The sequence below is a fragment of the Puma concolor genome, chromosome C1, assembly GCF_028749965.1.
Source record: "Puma concolor isolate L17-30 chromosome C1, mPumCon1.1.hap2, whole genome shotgun sequence".
Lineage (NCBI taxonomy): Eukaryota > Metazoa > Chordata > Mammalia > Carnivora > Felidae > Puma > Puma concolor.
Window position 1 is genome coordinate 142804725 of NC_141674.1, and position 22885 is coordinate 142827609.

The 22885-nt window shown below is 39.0% G+C and overlaps 1 protein-coding gene across 3 annotated transcripts; it reads right to left on the reverse strand.

The window, feature by feature from the left end:
• Positions 1-1102: 1102 nt before the first annotated feature.
• On the reverse strand, positions 1103-22668 carry NMI (N-myc and STAT interactor). Of its 3 annotated transcripts, none has more exons than XM_025912373.2 (8): positions 22498-22668; positions 16241-16329; positions 15432-15527; positions 12896-13058; positions 8717-8823; positions 8443-8629; positions 5517-5623; positions 1103-4766 (listed from the first exon to the last, which is right to left on the reverse strand). In XM_025912373.2, the coding sequence occupies exons 2-8, from the start codon at positions 16322-16324 to the stop codon at positions 4581-4583; spliced, it is 930 nt and encodes a 309-aa protein (XP_025768158.1). In that variant the 5' UTR covers positions 16325-16329; positions 22498-22668; the 3' UTR covers positions 1103-4580. The 3 variants fall into 3 exon arrangements, with proteins under 3 accessions (XP_025768158.1, XP_086574688.1, XP_086574687.1); XM_086718562.1 differs by lacking the exon at positions 22498-22668 and adding an exon at positions 18378-18548; XM_086718561.1 differs by lacking the exon at positions 22498-22668 and adding an exon at positions 18378-18548 and having other exon boundaries at positions 8431-8629.
• Positions 22669-22885: the final 217 nt, after the last annotated feature.

Genomic DNA, 22885 nt, shown 5'->3' on the forward strand with positions numbered 1-22885 from the left:
CACATCATAGCACATACACATGTGAAAAACTAGAAACAATCTTAATATCCTACAATAGGGGAATAGTAACCCTAGAAATAGGGTATGTTCACAAAATAAAATGTGATATATGGTTAGGAAAAAAAATTGGAAAGGAGGACATAAAAATGTTACCATTATGTGGGTGTGAATTTTTGACAATTTTTATTATTTTCATTATATTTTGTGTATCTTTCAAGTATGAGCATCTTTTTTTTTTTCAATACCAACCAGATATCATTAATGCCATTTACTGTACAGTTTTGGCTTTCTGCCTTCCAAGCATATGATAGGATTGTACATCCAAGCTCCTTTACAGTTGGGTGGGGCCATATACCTAGTTCTGGTTGAGAATGAAAGGGTCATTCTGGACCAAGAATTTAATTACCACTTCAAGACCCTTCACAGCTCTTTTCCTCTGGTATGATATACATCAATAAAGATGGTGGCTGCCATTAGCTTGGGTCCCTGAGTATTTACCATGAGCATTCTTTTTGTTGACCCATCATGGACATGTAGCATAAGCAAAGAGTAAAATTTTGTGTTTTGGTCTCTGAAATTTAGAGATAACTTGGCACATGAGTATCATGTAATCTATCCTGATTGATACAGAATTGGTATTCTGAAGTGGAGTATTGCTTTAGCCAAAAGCGGGGGGGGGGGGGGGGGGGGAGGGGGGAGACAATCCACGACACAATCTAAAATACATGGCTTTGGTTTAGGGACAATTGGCAAGTGATTAGAAAATAATTATCAGAGATTAGAAGGATGGCGATCCATATTATATAGTGGAAAACATTTGGTAAAACTGTCACATGTGATAGCTTGGAAGGCAGATATGTACCTAATTAGCTTGTTGTTTTTTTTTGAAACAGGGTGTGAAAAACAAAATTAGTAGCATATGTCTGTTACTACTGAGTGCATTTGACAAAGTAATATAAAAAAGAAATGAGCTTAGAAAAGAATCAGCCATTTTGAATGCCAGAATGAAAGTAAATAGAGAAAGTCCAGAAATATGGGAACTTGTAGGATTGGAAGGAAAAATACTGCTCATTTCCAAATGATAACACCTTTGAGTAACAAAGACTGATTATAACTCTGCTTTATTGGGAGGCTCAAATCAATGATCAAATCAAGCTTTGGATCTCTGAACAGGTTAAGGTCCCTCAGAACAACAACAACAGCAACAACAAACAATTAATGTTCTGAATTCAATAACCCTTTCAACTAGACAAACTAGCTAAGGGAAAAGAAACTAAAAGTGGCCTGATACCTACAATTAAGTAAAGATAGGGAGAGAAAAGAACAGGGAAGAAAGTGGAGAATTACAGCAACTGTAAGAAGTCTAGAAAAAGCTGCCAGTGTGGCTGTTAGCACAGGTAAGCTGACCCCAAAAAATAGATAAGCCGCCTACCAAGTTTTTGAACTGTACCAGCCAACTAGCCACCAGCCAGAGTAAAGAGACTATAATGGTTCAAAACTTTAAAAACGTTGGTCCCAAACATTGATCACATTGATCACAGTGTACACAGTAAGCAAGCTTTTCAACTTCCAAGAAGGATATATTCTATATATGGTAAAGGAGGATAATGGAAAAAGAAGAATGTCCAGGAACTATGAGGACAATGAGCAAGAGAAGAATTTCCAGAGTGGAATCATGGCCTAATCAAAATTCCGCACCCAGGGTGTATGGAGTATATATCTACTCAGGGAGATGGCAGAATGGCTTTGGCCTAGAGGCCACTATATGTCTCCTATTGATCTCTTTCTCCAAATGAGAGAGTTTATTGCAGTTATCTTGTTCCAGTTCCACTACTGAATACCGGGGAGGGGGGGGGTGTCTCTGGATAAAGAGGAGTAACATTCAGACTTGTTATAAAAACTACCACACACCGCCTAGAGTTCATGCACTTTTGAGTTTGATGCTATGACTTAGGGCAACTTTTTGGTGTGCGTGCATTTTGTGTATGAAGAAGAGTGATCCAAATATTGATGATCAGGGGTGCCTGAGTGGCTCAGTTGGTTGGGCATCCGACTTCAGCTCGGGTCATGATCGTGCAGTTCGCAAGTTCAAGACCCGTGTTGGGCTCTGTGCTGACAGCTCAGAGCCTGAAGCCTACTTCGGATTCTGTGTCTCCCTATCTCTCAGCCCCTCCCCTGTTTGTGCAATGTCTCTGTCTCTGTCTGTCTGTCTCTCTCAGAAATAAACATTGAAAAAACTATAAGTAAACAAACAAAACAACAAATATTGATGATCACTAGGACAGGAAAAACTACATTCATTGATATTTTGGCTCAACTATATCTGGTTCTTCTCATTTTTACAAGATATAATTTTCTAGTTCCATTCTCTTTCAGTGAGGTCATATGACTATTTCTGGCCAATGAGATGTGAGACAAAATGACATCAGCACTTCTAAATTACCACATTTAATTGCTGGTGCAAGACTCTGCAGACTTCATTTTTCTCCACCTCCATGATTTGGGAAGCGTGTCTTGAGATGGGGCCATAAGTGATTAGGACAAAAAGACTCCCCCTACCAACCTCTGTTGAACTTTCAACATGAATGAGAATTAAACTTTTGTTTCATTAAGCCTCAGAGATTTGGGAGGTTGTTAATACAACAGAACCTAAGCTATCCTGACTGATAAATCTACAAAGGGCAAGAGGGATTCATGATTTCACATAATTATCTTTCCTGACTTATATGCTGACAGTGTCTTTTCATACATTAAGTAGAGCTATCTCTTCCTAGACAATCTAAGGCTTCCTAACTTAATACGCAAGAGTCGATATCTTTTGGCAAATTCTCAAAGGAAACTTTCTTCCTGTAAAATCTCTAAAACTCTAAAAGTAGACAGGAGAGCCAATGGTTGATTTCTGAGATCTGGGCAGATCACACAAGGGTGGAATTGGTGAAAGGAGCCCAAGTCTGATTTTCTATGGTAAGTAACATTTATCAAAAACATTTATCAAAAAATTGTGAATATTTAGAATTGAATGAAATTATCTATTTTGCTGCTGAAAAAATGCTCCCAAAAGAAACAAAAGTGACTATTCCAAACCTTGCCTTAAATATTAGGAAAACATTCTTTCTGATTGTCTGTCTGCCACAGGCTAAAAATCATACCTTTTGTGCCAATCAAAATTAAATAAGATTCTTCAAATTTTTCTCAATATTTTGAGCTTGAAATAAGCTTACTATTCCCAAAGAACTGATATATGAGACATTTTTCCCCTAAGACAGTGAATATGAAGATTTATTATAAATTTCCAGTTTTTAGGCACCATCTCTCATTCTAAAGAGAAATGTGAAAGCAACGAGATCTTCTTTTAAGTTCATTTATTTTGAGAGAGAAGGAGAGAGACTGTGACCAGAGGAGGGGCAGAAAGAGAGAGACAGCATCCCAAGCAGGCTCCACACTGTCAGCACAGAGCCCGATTCAGGGCTCAAACTCACAAACCATGAGATGATGACCTGAGCTGAAATCAGGAGTCAGATGCTTAACCGGCTCAGCCACCCAGGTGCCCCTTTCCTTTATTTTAGATGGCAGGCAGCATGAGTTAAGTTTTGGTATAGAATCTTTTTCTAAAGCTTTTTATTTCTGCCAGCATTTTAATATAAACTTCCTTCTGCCATTGGCTCCTTATGAAACATACCATATTAGGATAAAAGCTGTTCACATGTTCTTTACCAAAAAGAATTTTACCTTCTCTGAATAGAAACCTTGCATTTTACTGTTTCGTTTCTACAACTTAAAAACAATGGGATGCTAAGGAACTGGGTCTCTCTCAAACTCAAAGGCACGTGCTTTCATCGTCAGGCACTCCCCTGCATCCAGCATGATAAGTGAGGAGTCCCTAGCTTTGCATTCACCTCTCCCTTTATTCTAAGGATGTCATTCCCTTAAGCTTATTCTTCCCCTTACAAGTGTAAAGGAAAGACAATTATGGCCTTTACAAGTTCTATTTGACAAAGGTGTCTTGGAAAGAATCAGGGGACCCTTGACACTCTGGGAGAAGAAAATGTTAAATAAAAAGACAACACTCAGCTCTGAAAAATATCTTTGGGGCTCTGGAGTAAAATGCTATACAATGGGAAAGAGGGAAATTATCACCCTTGAAGTTCCTTGAAATTCAAAGTCTACAGAAATCACAAACAGCTGAATATAACAGTTCTTTGGGAAATGTTGAGTGAAGTCTGCATGCTGGTGGACCTGGGGCCAAAAGAGAATTGGCCCACATGCCCACGACAGAATGAGCCAACATAGCAGGGGGACAATTGCATCACTTATGATTGATTTCAATGGACATGGCACCTGTCCACATCATTTATGAACAAACAAAACTTTTTAATACAGTACATTTACTGCACTTGCAAGCATGCAGCAGAGTTTGAAACAAGAATTCAAAAACATGGAAATATATTTTTGTATCTAAGAATAAATGGACACTTAAGAATTCAAGTTTTCATTTTTTAAAGGAAAGGGATATTCATTTTTGTCACACATGGACAGTGCTTTGGGCTCAGAAGCTCTAATATTCATCTAATTCCATGCCTCTATTCTTCAAAGTATGCTATGCAAGCCTGACCTAGAGAACACTTGACCACTTCTACTTCTCCACCTCCATTCGTCTCCCGTTGAAAGTAAATGTTAACTAAATCCTCTAAAATTTCTTCATCCATCATCTGAAGATCTTCCATTCCAGTGAGAAGCACTGTCCTCCTAGATATTCCTGAAAATGCCTAAAAGGAAAATACAAAAGATAAATAGAAACTTTTCTAAGACATTTGAATTGCAAAACTTTATAAGCTCTGCTTAATACTTCAGACCTTATCTTAGAAGAGACAAGGAGCCTCAGAACGACTTTTCAAGCAACAGAATATCTAAGTCGGATCTGAGTTTCAGAAAGATAACTCAGGCAGCATTATGACAAATGGAGGAAAGAAGGGCATCCCTATGGACAGAAGGACCATAGTGACAGAAGTAGTCAGAGGTGGAAGTAACAAGACTGAATGACCAAATGAATGTTGGAGGTGAAGCAAAATGAGGAATTAAGCATGAGCTGTAGCTTTCAGGTTGGTGGACTATGTAAGACTGTGGTGCCATTTAGTACCTAAGTAGGAACAGAAAAAAGGAGGTTGGGGTACGGATAATGAGTTCAGAGAAAATGAGCAGGAAGAATCATTTTTAATGCCCAATGACAGTAGACACATGAAAGATATGTAGCTATGTCTCCATATACAAAAATATTATGTCATTACCTGAGTACTTTCAGTTTTTAAAAAGAGTGTAATAAATTAAATAAGGTATAATTTCACACTAAAATATTTTTTAAAAAAGACACACTTATTTTGCACCAAGCAGATCTGAAGAAACTATTTTGATATTGCTCACTAATAAGTCTCAAACAGTAACAGACACAACTTCTTTATTTCTTGTGAGGTGGGGGTTAAGCAATAAGTTCTCAAAATGAAGGAAAGAGATGACTTTACCTGAAAATTTTTCAAGTCTGTTTCTATGTATGGAGAAACAATAACTCTATAGCAGTTTTGATTTATACAAAGCGGATATTCTTTCTTTTTCAAAATCTTGTCAGCAACTAGAAGTAGATTTTAAAAAAATTATTTTCTTTTTAATATCATAAACATTTTTAACCAAAGTTAAAACTTTCTTCAAATGAAACATCACAGTAAATAGTGAATTTAGTGATTACATTTTTAAAAATTCTACAAAAAATTCAACAGTCCACTTTAAAGACTCTGCAGTACATAATTTTGGAAAATATAAGACCAAACAATAATGGGGTTTAAATAGATCTTCTGTCTTGAACTATCCACTGCAATCAGTCAATGCAGAAGTTTGTGATGTCCTCAGACAGATCTACTTTGAGCTCCATAAAATGCAATAACCATATGCAAAAAGTAGCCCACCCATCCTAACAAGACTGTGAGTTTCCCAGTTTCTCAAGAAGTATAATTGAAAACTATGATTACTGTATATAGGGGCGCCTAGGTGGCTCCCCTAGGTTAAGCATCCAACACTTGATTTAGGCTCAGATCATGATCTCACAGTTCATGAGTTTGAGCCCTGTGGGGGATTTTCTCTCTTTCCCTCTCTGTCCCTCACCTGCTTGTACACACTCACTCTCTCTCTCTCAAAATAGAAGAAACTTAAAAAAAAAAAGAATACTGTATATATACATTTTACAATATACATGTATACACACATATATAATTACTATATTACTACAATACATAAAATTTTATATAAAATTACTTAGTTGTCCTATAACTAATACATGATATTTTTCAGTAAGCTGATATAATGATGTTAACCAAGGGAGGGGAGGGATTTGATCGTTATCTAGAAACTGAAGGCAAAGGGGCACCTGGGTGGCGCAGTCGGTTAAGCATCCGACTTCAGCCAGGTCACGATCTCGCGGTCTGTGAGTTCGAGCCCCGCGTCAGGCTCTGGGCTGATGGCTCAGAGCCTGGATCCTGTTTCCGATTCTGTGTCTCCCTCTCTCTCTGCCCCTCCCCTGTTCATGCTCTGTCTCTCTCTGTCCCAAAAATGAATAAAAACGTTGAAAAAAAAAAATTAAAAAAAAAAAAAAAAAAGAAACTGAAGGCAAATAACAAAAATTCATCAGTTTTCTCCAGCACAAAGAATAATCAGATTTATTTTGAGCAGCATTTTTCTCCTGGAGGGGAAAAAAATAATGTTTCAGATTGCATCAAGTTTAACAGAAACAGTACTTAAGAATATCGTATCACTATGTATGCTTTTTCACCTCTCACCAGTCCATGTTGGATGGGCAATATGGTGCAGTGGTTAAGAGGCCAGGCCCCTGCTGGCAAGGATGTGGAGAAATTGAAACCCTGGTACAGTGCTGGTAAGAATATAAAATGGTAGAGCCACTGTGGAAAATAGTATGTCATCTCAAAACATTAAACATAGAATCACCATATGATCCAGGATTTCCAGAAAGATCTAGAAAGCCACTCAAGTAACCATAACTAATTAAATAGTAGGAGAAAGGCAAGTTTAAGGAAATGTCTCCAGTTTTACTAAGTTAATGCTCTTCTTTTTTTTTTTTAATTTTATTTTTTTAAATAAATCTCTACACTTAACATGGGGCTCGATCCCACAACCCCAAGATCAACAGTTGCACACTCCACCAACTGAGCCCGACAGGAGCCCCTGCTCTTTATTACCAAGTTTCTTTAAAAAGCATGTATTACTTTGTTATGAAATAAACAATCAATGTTTTTTTTAAATTGTATACCTGGCTTTCTTTTACATATGCCAACCCAGGAGAAACCCTAAGAACTGGATTAACTAGAGCAAGATATTTTTACATTGAGAATCACTTGAACATATTAACAAAAGCAGCTGCTGTAGAATTGTGTATTTTTTTTAATGTTTAGTTTTTGAGAGAGAGAGAGACCGCGTGCATGGGAGAGGGGAAGAGAGAGAGGGAGACACAGAATCTGAAGCAGGTTCCAGGCTCCATGGCGTCAGCACAGAGCCACATGCAGAGCTCGAATCCACGAATGTCAGATCATGACCTGAGCCAAAGTCAGATGCTTAACCAACTGGGCCGCCCAGGCATCCCAAATAGTATATTTTTAATCATAAGAATGTAAAGCCCCCTCAGATGATTTGGTAAAAACTCCATTTCTCCTTTCCATTCATGCCTTGCCTTCCCTGGAATCTACTCCCTCCAACTAAGAGACCGTTGTCCATCTTAATAGGTGGGATAGGAAGTGATAGTTTATACATATGTATTTCTAAATTTCTCTGCCACATACTCACTATAATTTGGGGTTCATTATTTACCCTCCCTAGGACTCAGTTTCCACATCAATAAAATGGGTACGACACCTGTCTCCAGAATTGTGCTATGGATAAGAGGAGACACATGTATAGAACACCTGGCTCTTTGCCTGCCATGTGCTAAGAATGCACAAAGTTGATGTGCTTGAAATATTATTCTCAGTAGCATTCACAGAAATCATTCTCAGGACTCCACCATTTTAAAAGGTTTTTTAAAAATCTACTATTATTCTATTTAATAAATTCCAAATAGAAGAAGTAGCAAAGGAGTACTTTCAGAAATGGCAGAACATAGAGGTGCCTGGGTGGCTCAGTCGGTTAAGTGTCCACCTTGGGTTCAGGTCATGATCTCGCGGTCTGTGGGATTGAGCCCCACATCGGGCTCTGTGCTGATAGCTCAGAGCCTGGAGCCTGCCTCAGATTCTGTGTCTTCATCCCTCTCTCTACCCCTCCCCCACTCATGCTCTGTCTCTCTCCATCTCTCAAAAAATGAATAAACGTTTAAAAAAAATTTTTTTAAAGAAATGGCAAACATAAATATAAATGGTAGAGTATTTTTTAACTTCCTACGTGTGTGAATACCTCCAGTTTCCAAAAATGTAATCACAGCACTCCGGGACTGCTTATCATACTGCACGCATAGCACTTCTCCACCTCCGTTTCGGGACTTAGAAAAGCTCAGTTCTAGCTTGTCTCTCATCTGATCTTCAGGCAATTCATCAGGAATTTCAGTAACATTGATCTTCACTTTAGACACTTCTACATGAACCTGGGAAATCATTTCATATTCAGAAATATGGATGAGAAAAGTGCTCACATCTAACAGAATTCTAAAAAGCTTTAATCAACGTGTTACCTGGAATCTGACTCCCGAATTTAATGGAACTGGCTTGGCCATAACCTCCACATCTACATCCTCTATCTGCACGTGATGTTTCCCCATTCTGATGACATTTTGGGCAACTGAAAAATAATTCGGGAGTATTAATTTCCAATATTTCAATAAATTTTTTCACTTCTGGTTAAGAACAAATTATCCTAAATATTTAAAATTTTCTTGAATTCTAAAGGATCTAGGGGCAACTGGGTGGCTCAGTCAGTTGAATGTTCGACTTTGGCTCAGGTCATGATCTCACAGTTCACGAGTTTGAGCCCGGCATCAGGCTCAGTGCTGACAGCTCGGAGCCTGGAGCCTGTTTCGGATTCTGTGTCTCCCTCTCTCTTTGCCCCTCCCCCGCTCATGCTCTGTCTCTCTTTCTCTCGACAATAAATAAGACATTTTTTAAAAATTAAAATAAAATTGGGGCGCCTGGGTGGCGCAGTCGGTTAAGCGTCTGACTTCAGCCAGGTCACGATCTCGCGGTCCGTGAGTTCGAGCCCCGCGTCAGGCTCTGGGCTGATGGCTCAGAGCCTGGAGCCTGTTTCCAATTCTGTGTCTCCCTCTCTCTCTGCCCCTCCCCCGTTCATGCTCTGTCTCTCTCTGTCCCAAAAATAAATAAACGTTGAAAAAAAAATTAAAATTAAATTAAATTAAATAAAGGATTTAATTTTTTTAAATTTTCTTAGGGCTTCTAAGTGATAACGGTCTTGCCACCAAAGCGACAAACAAATATATTAACATTAAAATATCAAAATACATCAGCAAAAATGACAAAACTTCTAGTTATAAGATGAAGGAGTACCAGGGATGCCATGTACAACATGGTGACTACAGCGAACACTGCTGTGCAGTATACAGGAAAGGGGTTAAGAGAGTAGAGCCTAAGTGTTCTCATGACAAGCAAAAAAAAATCCTTTTTCCTTTTTTTTTTTTTTTTTGTTGTAGCTATAGAAATTCTTTTCATTGCACATAAATGAGAAGATGGATGTTGGCTGCACCTACTGTGGTCATCATTTCACAGTACATGTAGATCAATGTATCATGCTGTACACCTTAAACTTACATAGTGATATGTATCAATTATTTCTCAGTAAAACTGGAAACAAATGATAGTGTAGAAATTCTCATCGGGGCGCCTGGGTGGCTCGGTCGGTTGGGCTTCCGACTTCGGCTCAGGTCATGATCTTACAGTCCGTGAGCTCGAGCCCCGCGTCAGGCTCTGTGCTGACAGCTAGGAGCCTGGAGCCTGTTTCAGATTCTGTGTCTCCCTCTCTCTCTGTCCCTCCCCTGCTCATGCTCTATCTCTCTCTGTCTCAAAAATAAATAAAAACATTAAAAAAAATTAAAATTAAAAAAAAAAAGAAATTCTCATCAAGTTCTAGATTCAGCTCTTAAGAGATAAGCCTGGTGATTCTTTAGAAATTCATATATTATTTCAGCACAGCCACACACCCTTCCTCTCCACGGTTCACAGAATGACCAGAGAATTCCCTTAGTGCATTAAGGCACAGCCAGAAACTTCTTCCACGTTAAGTAAGCTGGAAAAACTTTTGTGTCAGTGTCATTCTGACAATCTTATTTATCATTTGTCACTTCTCTTTAATATGTCAAAAACCAAAGAAATAAATTCTCATTTTTGTCTTTCTTAAGGTTTCCATATTAAAGACCACACGGGCTTGAATATCAAAGTGCAAATCATTTTTTTTTTTTGCCATATTTAATGAGGAATTTTACTTTTGCTAAAACGCCCTGGAGATCATTCATTAAAAAGATGATAGCTTATACCAATCACAAAACTATCAAATCTAATTTATTTGTGCAAATGGGAGAGGCTCAGTAATATAATCATGCCAAAAATTAAAACTCCAGACAGCAACTATAGTTCAGTTTAAAATGCATGTGGGTGTGTATTTATTTTTAATTATGTGATATGAGAGTTTGTAACACCTCAACTGTTAATACAGAGCTGCTTAACCTAATTTGTCACAAAGATAAGAGATGCCCACTCCCAGTCCTATAAATCTCACATGTGTTTATGACAACTGAACAGCATACACACCACAGATGAAGGAAGAGGGAAACAGGCTAAAAGGCAGGGCGTTGTCTTGTGGGAATTCACACTCATTGTACTGAGATATGACTGGATAACTTGAATTACAACTTACGTTCTTGTTAGTGGCAACAGGCAACAATAACAGAAAATGCCAATGAAGTAACAGTTAGATGATGTTCTTTCCCTTCCACACCCCCCCCCCCACCCAAACTCCAACATCTGGTGATCTGACGCAGCTGAAAGGGACCACTTGCGTTTCAGCTTTTGTGACTCTGACTATCAAAAGCCAACTTCTGTTTAATTGTGTATGAGCCCAAAGTTGTCCCAGGGGAGCAAGACCTCAGAGCTGGGCCAAGAGTGGAAACAGCGATGCAGCTGTTTCTGAAGAGAACCCTATTCCCAGCATTCCCAGGTAATCCCTGCACAGAATCCCTGCCTCCCAAATCCTCGCTTCCATGTTTTGATTATATCCCCATCACCATTGCTGACTGCCAACACAGGGCTCTTGGCACCCTCATCTGTAGAAGCAGACCCAGGGTGGACCCATGGTGAACGAACAGTATGTGCCTATGCTAACCTGCTAGAATGTCTTTCCTTTTAACATTTATTTGCAGACTATGGTGATGGACCAGGTGTACGGAGACACGAGTTATAACCATAGATTCTCAGAACCTGAGCACCGGAAGGGCTTAAGACCATCTGGCCCCACCCCATAATGTGACAAATACAAGAACGAAGGCCCGGCATAGTGGCCTGCTCCGAGGACTTCTGGTCTAGGAGAAAGGACGTGGGTCCTCAGGGTTTGGCTCTCAGCTTTGCAATTTTTAACAGTATGAACCTTGAGCGAGTTCTTTATCTTTCCTTATCTGGAAAATTCCCAACAAGTAGCAATAATGACAGCTAACATTTATGAAGTATTTATTATGTGTCAGATACCATGCTAAGTATTTTACCAACATTTCTCATTTAATACTCAACGCAAATCCCATGAGATAGGTACTACCACTGCCATAAAAATCTGAGATTTAGGAAGAACCCAACTAAAATCACACTTCTAGAAATGGGAAAATCTGGCATACAAAGCCAGATTCTCCTCACTAAGGAGAATAGAGTCCTACACCATGGCAGACTTAGCAAACATCAGGTCCCATTCCTAAACCTCAGACTCTTGGACTCTTTCCATTCACTGGTCATGTGCCCTTAGGTAAGTCACTTAAACACCTGAGAATCTGTTTTCTTGGTTATAAGATGCAAAGAGTAATTCTCCTATCATATTGCTTTCACAGAGTCAAGTAAGTATAAAATGAGATGTCTTTAAGAACTCTGAGAACCATGTAGAGCTCTACTACCTTAAAATATTATTACTAGTTAAAAAGGGGGGGAGCTTCTGGGGGTTTAGTTGGATGGGTGTCCTATCCTTGATTTCAGCTCCTACCCTGAGTCAGGTCATAATCCCAGGGCTGTGGGATCAAGCCCTGCATCAGGCTCCTCACTGAGCATAGAGCCTACTTGGAATTCTCTCTCCCTCTCTCTCTCTCTCTCTCTCTCTCTCTCAAAAATAAAGTATTACTAGTAGTATTTGGAGGTGGCAGATGGAGTAAAAACACTAGTGTTGGACATCACAACACCTTGAGTCCCAGAGTCATGTTCTGAACAAATGATCATACTCAACGCTCTTCTTTTTTTAATTTTTTTTAACATTTATTTATTTATTTTTGAGAGACAGAGAGAGACAGAGCACAAGCGGGGGATGGGCAGAGAGAGAAGGAGACACAGAATCCGAAGCAGGCTCCAGGCTCTGAGCTGTCAGCACAGAGCCTGACGTGGGGCTCGAACTCACAAACCACGACATCATGACCTGAGCTGAAGTCGAACGCCCAACCGACTGAGCCACCCAGGCGCCCCACTCAACGCTCTTAATGTCTGAGTTTTCTCATCAAAAAATGGGGACAATCCTACCTGCCCCAAGGTGTTACTATGAGATGAGATGAAATGACAAATATTAAAATTATAAAGCAATAGCCAAATATCTATGAAAGCTCTTTGAAAGTGCCTGTGCTTTCCAAAAGTAACATGATCGAATTTTTGAACATTACTCATACCTTCTTCTTTTTCAAAGGTGATAAGTGCTTGTCCTTTCTGTAGCTCATAAAGAACTTGCGAGCTCACTTGAAATGAACAGGAGACATTTAAAAACTGGCTGTCATTCTCAGGATTCTCTAAAGATGTGAATTTCATCTCTGTTTCAGGAATATCCTCTTTAATCTAATTTAAACAGAAATGTTTGATTAAAATCAAGACAAGAAATAACTTAAGCCCTTCCTGTGATAATGTGATTTGATCATCCAATAATTCATTCTCCACTGATTTCAGAACCCCACAGAATGCTAAGTGTGGTCTTAGTGAATATCTTTAGTAATTACTTCTTCCCAGGTAAGTACTCAGTAAAGTAATCAGATGCTGATCCTTTAATATTATTTCCCAGATGAAATTATAAGTATATAATCTCTCATTTTGTCTAATCAATGTTTAAACTAGCCAATATTGGATGGTGTTCGATTCTAAAGTCTACATCATTCCTGTAGATAAGTACCTTTTAAACAACTATACCAATAATAGGGTATCCTACAAGGGAATCATAAGACAATATGTTTATTCTCTTTGCAAAGTGTTATAAATTAGAGTTGCATATATGCTAAGTTTATTTTAATAGCAAACCCAGATAATTTCATCCAAAAAGAAAGCCTCCCAAATTATATGATTTAATAATTGTCAAATTTAAATTCCCCCTTCCCCAACACCTGCCCATCAACTTTTTAAAAAAAAAATTTTTTTAACGTTTATTTATTTTTGAGAGAGACAGAGCTTGAGTGGGGGAGGGGCAGAGAGAAGGGAGATACAGAATCCGAAGCAGGCTCCAGACCCTGAGCTGTCAGCACAGAGCCCGATGCGGGGCTCAAACCCACGGACCGTGAGATCATGACCTGAGCGAAGTCGGACTGTGCCCATCAACTTTTTAACCATTACCAAACTTAGATTTATAAAAATGTGAAGGGACACTATCAACAAGATTCATAATCTGAAGGATAAAGTTAAGTGGTTATAAGTTGTGTGTTATTGCAAAGGGGTTAGAAATATTCAATGAGTTATTTGACCTAATTTCACATTTGTTCTATATCTTCACATGTAACTTCAGTAGAATCTCTGATTTCCATAAGTCCAGTTTCAAAACAATTGGCAGTGTCTGAGAATAGGTGGAGTGTTTCCCAATAATGTGGAAATACCCAATATACCCTGAAAAGTCGAGAGCTTTCTGGAATGAAAGTGCCTGATTCTGGTCTTAGGCACACTTGGCCAGGAGCAACTCATGTATGCTCTCTGGACCATAGTTTCAGTCCTCTGTAAACTGTATCAGCTGAGCTGGCTGGGTTCCCAAGATCCTTTGAGTGACAGGACTGGCTGATTTCATCTCCAGTCTGAGAAGTAACTACAATTGTAACAGTGTCCCATAAGTCCCATAAACATGGGGAACTCCAATTCCTGATATTCAATATCCTATCCTCCATTTCAGAAACAAAATATGACAATGCTTTAAGCATTTTAACTGTTTAAAGGAACAGTATGAGTTGTCATGGAGAAAAAGGAGTGAAAGTTATGTCTAATTCAAATACAGGAAAATTTAGGAGAGGATTTAAATGGTGAAGATATATGTCCAATTTTTTTAAACTGTGAAATCCATTTAAGTTACTTGAAGAGAACAATAAAGGCACTTAGTGAGAAGACGAAGAATTTGATCCCAAAGTGATTGATAAGGACCATTGTTTTGTTTTGCATTACCATATACATAAATAAAAATTTAAAAACATACACATAAATATAAAAAAATGTATTATCAGAAACGTACAGTCAGATGAAATTTTACAAAACGATCACACACATGTGACCAGCACCCAGATCAATAAACAGAACATGACCAACACCCAGAAGCCCTCTTGGGTTCTCTTCCAGTTCCTACCTGCCGCCAAGGGCAACCAGGATGCTAACTTTTAACATCCTGCTGTTATGCATTATTTAAATGGAAGCATATGGGGGAACCTGAGTGGCTTAGTGGGTTAAGCACCTGACTTCAGCTAAGGTCATGACCTCGCAGTTCATGCGTTTGAGCCCCCCCCCGTCAGGCTCTGTGCTGACAGCTCAGAGTCTGGAGCCTGCTTTGGATTCTGTGTCTCCCTCTCTCTCTCTGCCCCTCCCCCACTCGTGCTCTGTCTGTGTCTCTCACAAATGAATAAACGTTAAAAAAATGTTTTAATAAAAATAAAAATAAATGGAAGCACTTGGTATATCCTCTTTTATGTTTTTTGCTTCAACATTGTGTTTATGAAATCCACCCATGTGGCTGCATATAGCTGTGACCTGTTCATTCTCATTGCTGTATGGTATTCCATTGTGTGAATACACCCCAAATTAATAATTCAGTCTAGTGGGGAGGGACAGTTGAGTTGTTTTCAGTTTGGGGCTATTACAAACAATGGTGCCATCAATGTTTACAGTGTTTTAAAAGTGAATTCTGTGTAACTAAATTGTTTTTTCGGAAAAATGGTGTCCGTTAAGAATGTGATATACAAAATAAAGAGGTACCTGGGAGTTTATGGTGGACTCTTGTAACTCGGCCTCAAGCCTTTGGATCTCCTCCTTTAACTGAGTATTCTCCTTTGCAATTTTATCAATTAATCTCTAAAAAATATCAAACAGCATCAAAAAATTAAACAGCTCCTGACTCCATTTTTCTAAACAAATTAAAGAAGCTAAATTTCTATCATCTTGATAAAGGCAAAGAAAGACATCATCGTTATCACCTAATAATTCTCCTACCACTGACAAGTAGTATTATCCCCATCATGCAAACAAGGAAACTACCTTTCACACTAGACCAAGGTCACAGACATTTTTATAGTGGGGCAAGGATTGAGACCCAGACCTGAATCTCATTTCAGTGTAACTCCTTGCCTGGCTATTTGTGACAACAATATGACTTTTAAATTGCACTGTAATTGTGGACATACGTTACTCAAAGGCAATTTAAAAAATTTTTGCTATGATTCCCACAGTACAGCTGCCTTGACATGCCAGACATATGGCCCTGGGTAAGTGGCTTAAGCTACCTGAACCCCCATCCCCTCATGGGTCTCATCAGATAATTGCTAAGAAAGCTCTTAACTTCTGGGTGCAAATCAAAAAAAGGAGGAAGGGAGTAAAAGAAAACAGCTAATGTTGTAAGCCTTGTAAGAGAAAGAACAGAAATACGATTCTTTTTGTAAGGTTTGAATAATAGAAATAAAATTTTTGAAAAAAATTCAAAGTAATGTTGGACAAAAACATACAAAACATGCCTCACTGCAAAACTAATAGATATAAATTAATTTTTAATAGTACCCAGTAATTTTTACCTCTCTTTGTTCATCTTTCATAAATTCTTCCTCTAACCAAAGCTCCTCGTGAACTTGGCTTTTGTTATTTCCACTGTCTGCCATGATTCCTAATTATTACAAAAAAGTAAATATTTTAAAAATCATACATACACACAAATTCAAGAAGAAATAACTTTTATCCTTTTACAAAAGAAGAAATGTATTTTTGTTATATTTTTTCCCTATCATCAAAGTTTTTATTATCATGTGGCTTATATTTGAACAATGCCTATATTTCAAATAACTTTCATACCTATACAGACATAAAAGGGATCTAGAAATCCTTTGCTTTTCAACACAATGATAGAAAATAACAGGGGTGCCTGGGTGGCTCAGTCAGTTAAGCATCTGAATCTTGATTTTTGGCTCAGGTCATGATTTCATGGTAGTAGGCCGAGCTCTGCATCAGGCTCTACACTCACAGCTCTCTCTCCCTCTCTCTCTGCTCCTCTCCTGCTCATGTGTGTGCTCAATCTCTCTCTCTCTCTCTAAAAAACAAATAAATAAACTTAAAAGAAAAAAACACAAGTCTAAAATTTTTTTAAAAAGGAAAGAAAATAACAGGTATTAATATTCCTTTGAGGTTCACATCTTAATCATAACATGGTGCCCCATATTAAAAGATTACTATTTTGGTCTTTTCAAAGATTTTGATTTATCTAATTCTTCCTATTGTACTCCCCAAATGTAAATGGAGTAGAAAGGCCCCAAACACCCTTCCTCTGCATGTACGGAAATTCTTATCAGAATTTTCACAAATCCTCCCCTGTCCAGACACCTGAATAGGAAAAAAATTACATCTTTACTTCTTTTTTTTTTCTTAACATTTATTTATATTTTGAAAGACAGCGAGAGACAGAGCACAAGCAGGGGAGGGGCAGAGACAGAGGGAGACACAGAATCTGAAGCAGACTCCAGGGTCTGAGCTGTCAGCACAGAGCCCGATGCGGGACTCAAACTCACGAACCGTGAGATCGTGACCTGAGCTAAAGTCAGTCACTTAACTGACTTAGCCACCCAGGTGCCCCAAAAATTACATCTTTACTTCTAACAACCTCTCACTGAAACATCTCTCTTCAGATATGAACATAAGGCAACAAGCCACACAGTATTTGCAGCACCTGGACAAAAGTCACCAAGAGGACACAAATATTTTCATAAAATATTGTAACTGTTGCAGAAGTCCTGAAATATGTTTGTGTTTAACCTTGTTTCAAAATGATGGCAGCTACTAAACTCATTACTAGGTATTGTGATATGCTGTAATATATTGATGTATATTACTATATCAAAAATTTGCTTTTTTAAATATTTTGATAATCATATTTCAATATAATTGGTTTCCTTTGTAATTGTCTATATATTATTTTATACATTAAAAAAAAAAATTTAAAGGCCTATAGGCTTTATCAGACTGGCAAGGAATCCATGGCACAAAAAAAGTAAACATTTGCCTGCATATGAATTTACCAGATGTAAGTCCCAGATCAAAATTGAGACAAGGAATAATATAACAACTATTTTTTTTTATTTTTTTTTTAGCATTTATTTATTTTTGAGAGACAGAGAGAGACAGAGCATGAGCGGGGGAGGAGCAGAGAGAGAGGGAGACACAGAATCCGAAACAGGCTCCAGGCTCTGAGCTGTCAGCACAGAGCCCGATGCGGGGCTCAAACTCACAAACCGCGAGTTCGTGACCTAAGCTGAAGTCGGACGCTCAACCGACTGAGCCACCCAGGCGCCCCTATAACAACTATTTTTATTGCTTTAAAAACATATTAAAAACCAGCTTGTGATATAATATAATCCTCTAAAATTTCAAGAGCTAAATTCTCACTACTCCTGTAGAAGAAACAGGAAAAATATTTATCCCTCCTTAAAAATAAAACAGAAGATTGGGGGGCCTAGGTGGCCCAGTCAGTTGGCCATCTAACTCTTGGTATCAGCTCAAATCATCATCTCATGGTTCGTGAGTTTGAGCCTCACATCGGGCTCTGCCCTAACAGGGAGCCTGCCACAGATTCTCTTTCCCTCTCTCTTTGCCCCTCCCCTGCTCCTGCTCCCTCTCTCTCAACATAAATAAACAAACATTTTAAAATTAATTAATTAGGGGCACCTGGGTGGCTCAGTCGGTTAAGCGTCTGACTTTGGTTCAGGTCATGATCTTGTGGTTTCTGAGTTCCAGCCCACATCGGGCTCTGTGCTGACAGCTCAGAGCCTGGATCCTGCTTCAGATTCTGTGTCTCCCTCTCTCTCTGTCCCTCCCCTGCTCATGCTCTGTCTCTCTCTGTCTCTCAATGATAAATAAATGTTAAAATTTTTTTTAAAAATTAAAAATTTTAAAAATTAAAATTAATTAATTAAATAAAATAGAAGACTGGCAAAAAAAATAGTGTGAACACTAGCAGTTTCCAAAAACAGAGGGAATCACGTAGCACCTGGATCTTGGTTTCTAATCTATTCTCCAATAAACAGAACCAGGGCTCCTTGGAACAATGGCTGATTCTACCTATGGGACAAGAAATATACAAGATAAGCCTGGAGCTTCCAATGGTCAAACATACATAAAGGGGGTTTTTCAAGTAAGTAAATATACAGAAGATAAAAGGAGTCAGGTTTTTCATTGCCAGGGAAGGTAATTATAAATATAGAAAGAAAACTAGAATGAATGCTATGGATTAGAAATGGAGATATCAGTGTAATCTCATGATATCCATAGGCAGAATGACAGAAAGATACATACATGCTGTACATATCTATCTGTATATATACACCTAGCTCTGTCTGCTGAGAGGGCCTGGAAGAAAAGACAATAGCAATGAGTACAGCCCCCAGAATTTGGTTTCTGATACCATCCTCCACTACAAGGAACCAAGGATTTTCAGAGAAATGGTTGATACCAGGACTGGGACAGGAAAAATACAAAATAAGCACCTAATGTTGCCAGAAAGCAAAGAAGTGCTCAAAAAATGATGAGGGCATGTCGAAAAGACATGAAACCCAGCTTGAGGAGGTTCTTACTGGCCAAATCTGGGACTAAATAAAGCATAAAAATAAATAATGACACTGAGTATCATTATGAATTAAGCATAAAAAAATGTCCACTGAGTAAATTAAAAATCTTTGAGTCCATACCAACATACATACATACATACATACATACATATATACATACATACATAAATTGAAATTTTGGTAAGAAAAAGACCATCCAGTTAGTTTCAAAATACTTCCACACAACCGGGGCACCTGGGTGTCTCAGTCGGTTAAGTGTCCGACTTCAGCCCATGATCTCATGGTTTGTGAGTTCAGGCCCCGCGTCGGGCTCTGTGGTGACAGCTCAGAGCCTGGAGCCTGCTTAAGATTCTGTCTCCCTCTCTCTCTGCCCCTCCCCCCCCTCTGTCAATAATAAAGGTTAAAAAAATTAAAAAATACTTCCATACAACATATTAATTTCAAAGGGTAAAAAGTAGCTTTACATTGAAGAAGCTGGGCAGATGCCACCATAATAAAATAAACAAAGTAAATACTGAAATAAGCCAAAAATCATCTGCCATCTGATAGGGTGCACTTAGAACACAGCATGACTTCTATGATATTCCTGCCAAAGATACGTAATCTGAATCTCAGTATGAGGAAACATTAGATAAACTGGCCTGTTCTCTCCAAAAGTGTTAAGCTCATGAAAGCCAGTGAAAGGCTGAGAAACTCTTCCAGACAGGAGACTAAACTAAATGCAGTACATGACTCTGAATTGGGCCTTTTTGCTACACAGGATATTATTAGTACAACTGTCAAAATGTGAATGGGATCCAAGGATTTGATGGCAGTAACGTATCAATATTAATTTCATTTTGATGACTGAATTTTAGTTAGGTAGAGAATATGTTTTGTGTAGGAAATATATATTCAAGAATTCCAGAGCAACGGGTCTTGAAGTTAAAATCTTATTCTCAAATAATTCAGGAAAAAGGAAAGTTGTTTGTTTTGTACTTGCAACTTTTCTCTAAGTATGAGATGGTTTCAAAATATATTAGTAGCTCCCTATTGCACCAACTGCAGAATCCTTTTAATGAGACTCAACAGTCATCTGAGGTCTTACACAGTCTAACCAAAACTAGTCTTATTCAGACAACTTCTACACTAAGCACCCTAACCATACTGAACACCTGAAGGTCCCTCCTTTCCCTCCTGTCCCTCAATATGTCATATACTTCCTCTCCTCTCAACCTTAAGGAAATTCTACTGTTCTTCAAGGTCCATCCCAAATTTCCCCCAAGTTTTTAAAGCCTTTTCTGATTCCCCTAAAGGACATTACTTCTCCCTCTTTTATCTCTTTTGGAGAGCTTTAATTATTTGTATGCCTGTGTCATTTTCCATGACTAGATGTTTATGACCTTGAGGCCAAGGACCATGTCCACTCCTCCTTGCATCCATTCAGAGCACAATAGAAGAATACACACTGACAACTGTGGTATCTTAACTAGTATTTGCTCTGCTCAGGACATTCCATACATGTGAAGTTCTCTTATTACATTTCCGGAAAGCAGAAATGGCAACATTATTTGTTTGATTGCTTTTTTTTAAATCAATATTTTTAAGAGTTTGTAATAAAGACTCTCAATATATTTAACTCATATAAATGGTCTACTACATAATACTCCCAGAACTTTTTTTGGTATATTTAGTGTCTGGATACTTCCCCTTTTTGTTTAGTGGGATGTACAGTAACAGGCTTCCTTTTATACCATCAGATAGTAGGCAAAATAATGACCCTCTCAAAGTTGCCCATGCCTAATCCCCAGAATCTATGAATATGTCAGATTACAATTAAGGTTGTAGATTGAATCAAGGTCACTAATCAGACGACTTTAAAATATGAAAATCATTCTGGATTATCCATGGGGCCAATATAATCATGAGGGCCCTTAAAAGTAAAAGAGGAAAGCCAAAGAGCAGAGTCAGAGTGAGATGTGACAACAGAATAATGTTCAGAGAGATGCAGTGATGCTGCCTTTAAAGATGCAGAAAGAACATCACTAAGCCAAGGAAGGAGGGCAGCATACAGAAACTGGGGGGAAATAAAAGAAAACAGGCTCACCCCAGAAGCCTCCAGAAAGAAAAGCAACTCTGCAGACACCTTGATTTTAGCCCAATGGGATCCAGGTTGGCCTTCTAACCTGTAGACTTTATTTTTTTTAAATATATATGAAATTTATTGTCAAATTGGTTTCCATACAACACCCAGTGCTCATACCAACAGGTGCCCTCTTCAATGCCCATCACCCACTTCCCCCCCCCCCATCAACCCTCAGTTAATTCTCAGTTTTTAAGAGTTTCTTATGGTTTGGCTCCCTCCCTCTCTCTTTTTTTTCCCCTCCCCCATGGTCTTCTGTTAAGTTTCTCAGGATCCACATAAGAGTGAAAACATATGGTATCTGTCTTTCTCCGTATGACTTATTTCACTTAGCACAATAACCTACAGACTTTCAAGATAATAAATTTGCGATTTTTAAGCCACTAAGTCTATGGTAATTCTTATGACAGCGAATGAAAAATCCAATGCAAATCATCACCACTCACCTACCACCTATTTTCCTAATATACTCATATCACTTTGTGCCAGGCCTGATAAAATGGAATCCTTCCATAAGCCTGCCCCGCAGCAAATGACAGGAAATGAGGGGAAGGAAGAAAGGAAGTAGTTTTTAATACAATGGCGGTACACATATATAGTTTAAACAAAACAAAACAAAACAAAACAAACTCATGCATGTTCTAGAGACAGAAAAACAGCGTGCTTTCCTTTGGATCTCTTTCAAGAAAATCCTTGCATATTCCAAAAAGTGAGGCACAACTGCCAAACCCTGCACCTGACAAGGAGAGTAAATCTTAAGGAATCAAGTTCCCCTAAGAACTACATCGAGACACTCTCACAGGAACATTGAGGAAACACCAACAATTTTAAGTTTCAATTTCCCAAATTAAGCAAACCAAGAGGACGGGGTCAGAGGCCAGAGCGGGGGAGGGGATGGTAGTGAGACAGACGCGGCCCGCTTCACACCCGCCCTGCACGCACCCTGGCGGCTGTGTCACCGTAGAGACCCCTCGGCTCGCTGCCGGCCGCCTCCCCCCTTGCCGCCCCGGGACCCGCGGAACCCGCCTCCCTCCCCATCCAGGGCCTCTCTAGGAGCAGGGATGGGGATGGGGGGGGGGGGGGGCAGGGCGCCACTCACCCGCCTCTCCGGTGGGACGCGGCTCCCAGCGAGGGCGCCCTTCCGGAAACTTCACCGGGCTGAGCGCGGAAGGAGCGTCGCCAGAAGTCCCGGGGTCGCACGCAAGGGCTGCCTTATTCCCAAATGCTCGTAGTTCGTAGTTCGGATCAACAGTTTGGTTGCTAAAACCAAAAACAACCACCCCCCGCCGTCACCACCCCCCCCGCAAAAAAAAAAAAAAAAGGAAAAGACGTTAAAAGGGAAAGGGAGGGAAGGAGAAGAGAAGGAAAAGACAGACGAAATTGTTGCTCATATGGAGATTTTCTTTAAAAGTAACCACTGTTCCCACAGCTCTTTCTGCCCCTGGGTCCTGTCCCCCGAGCCTTAATGAAATCACCTTTTTTCACCC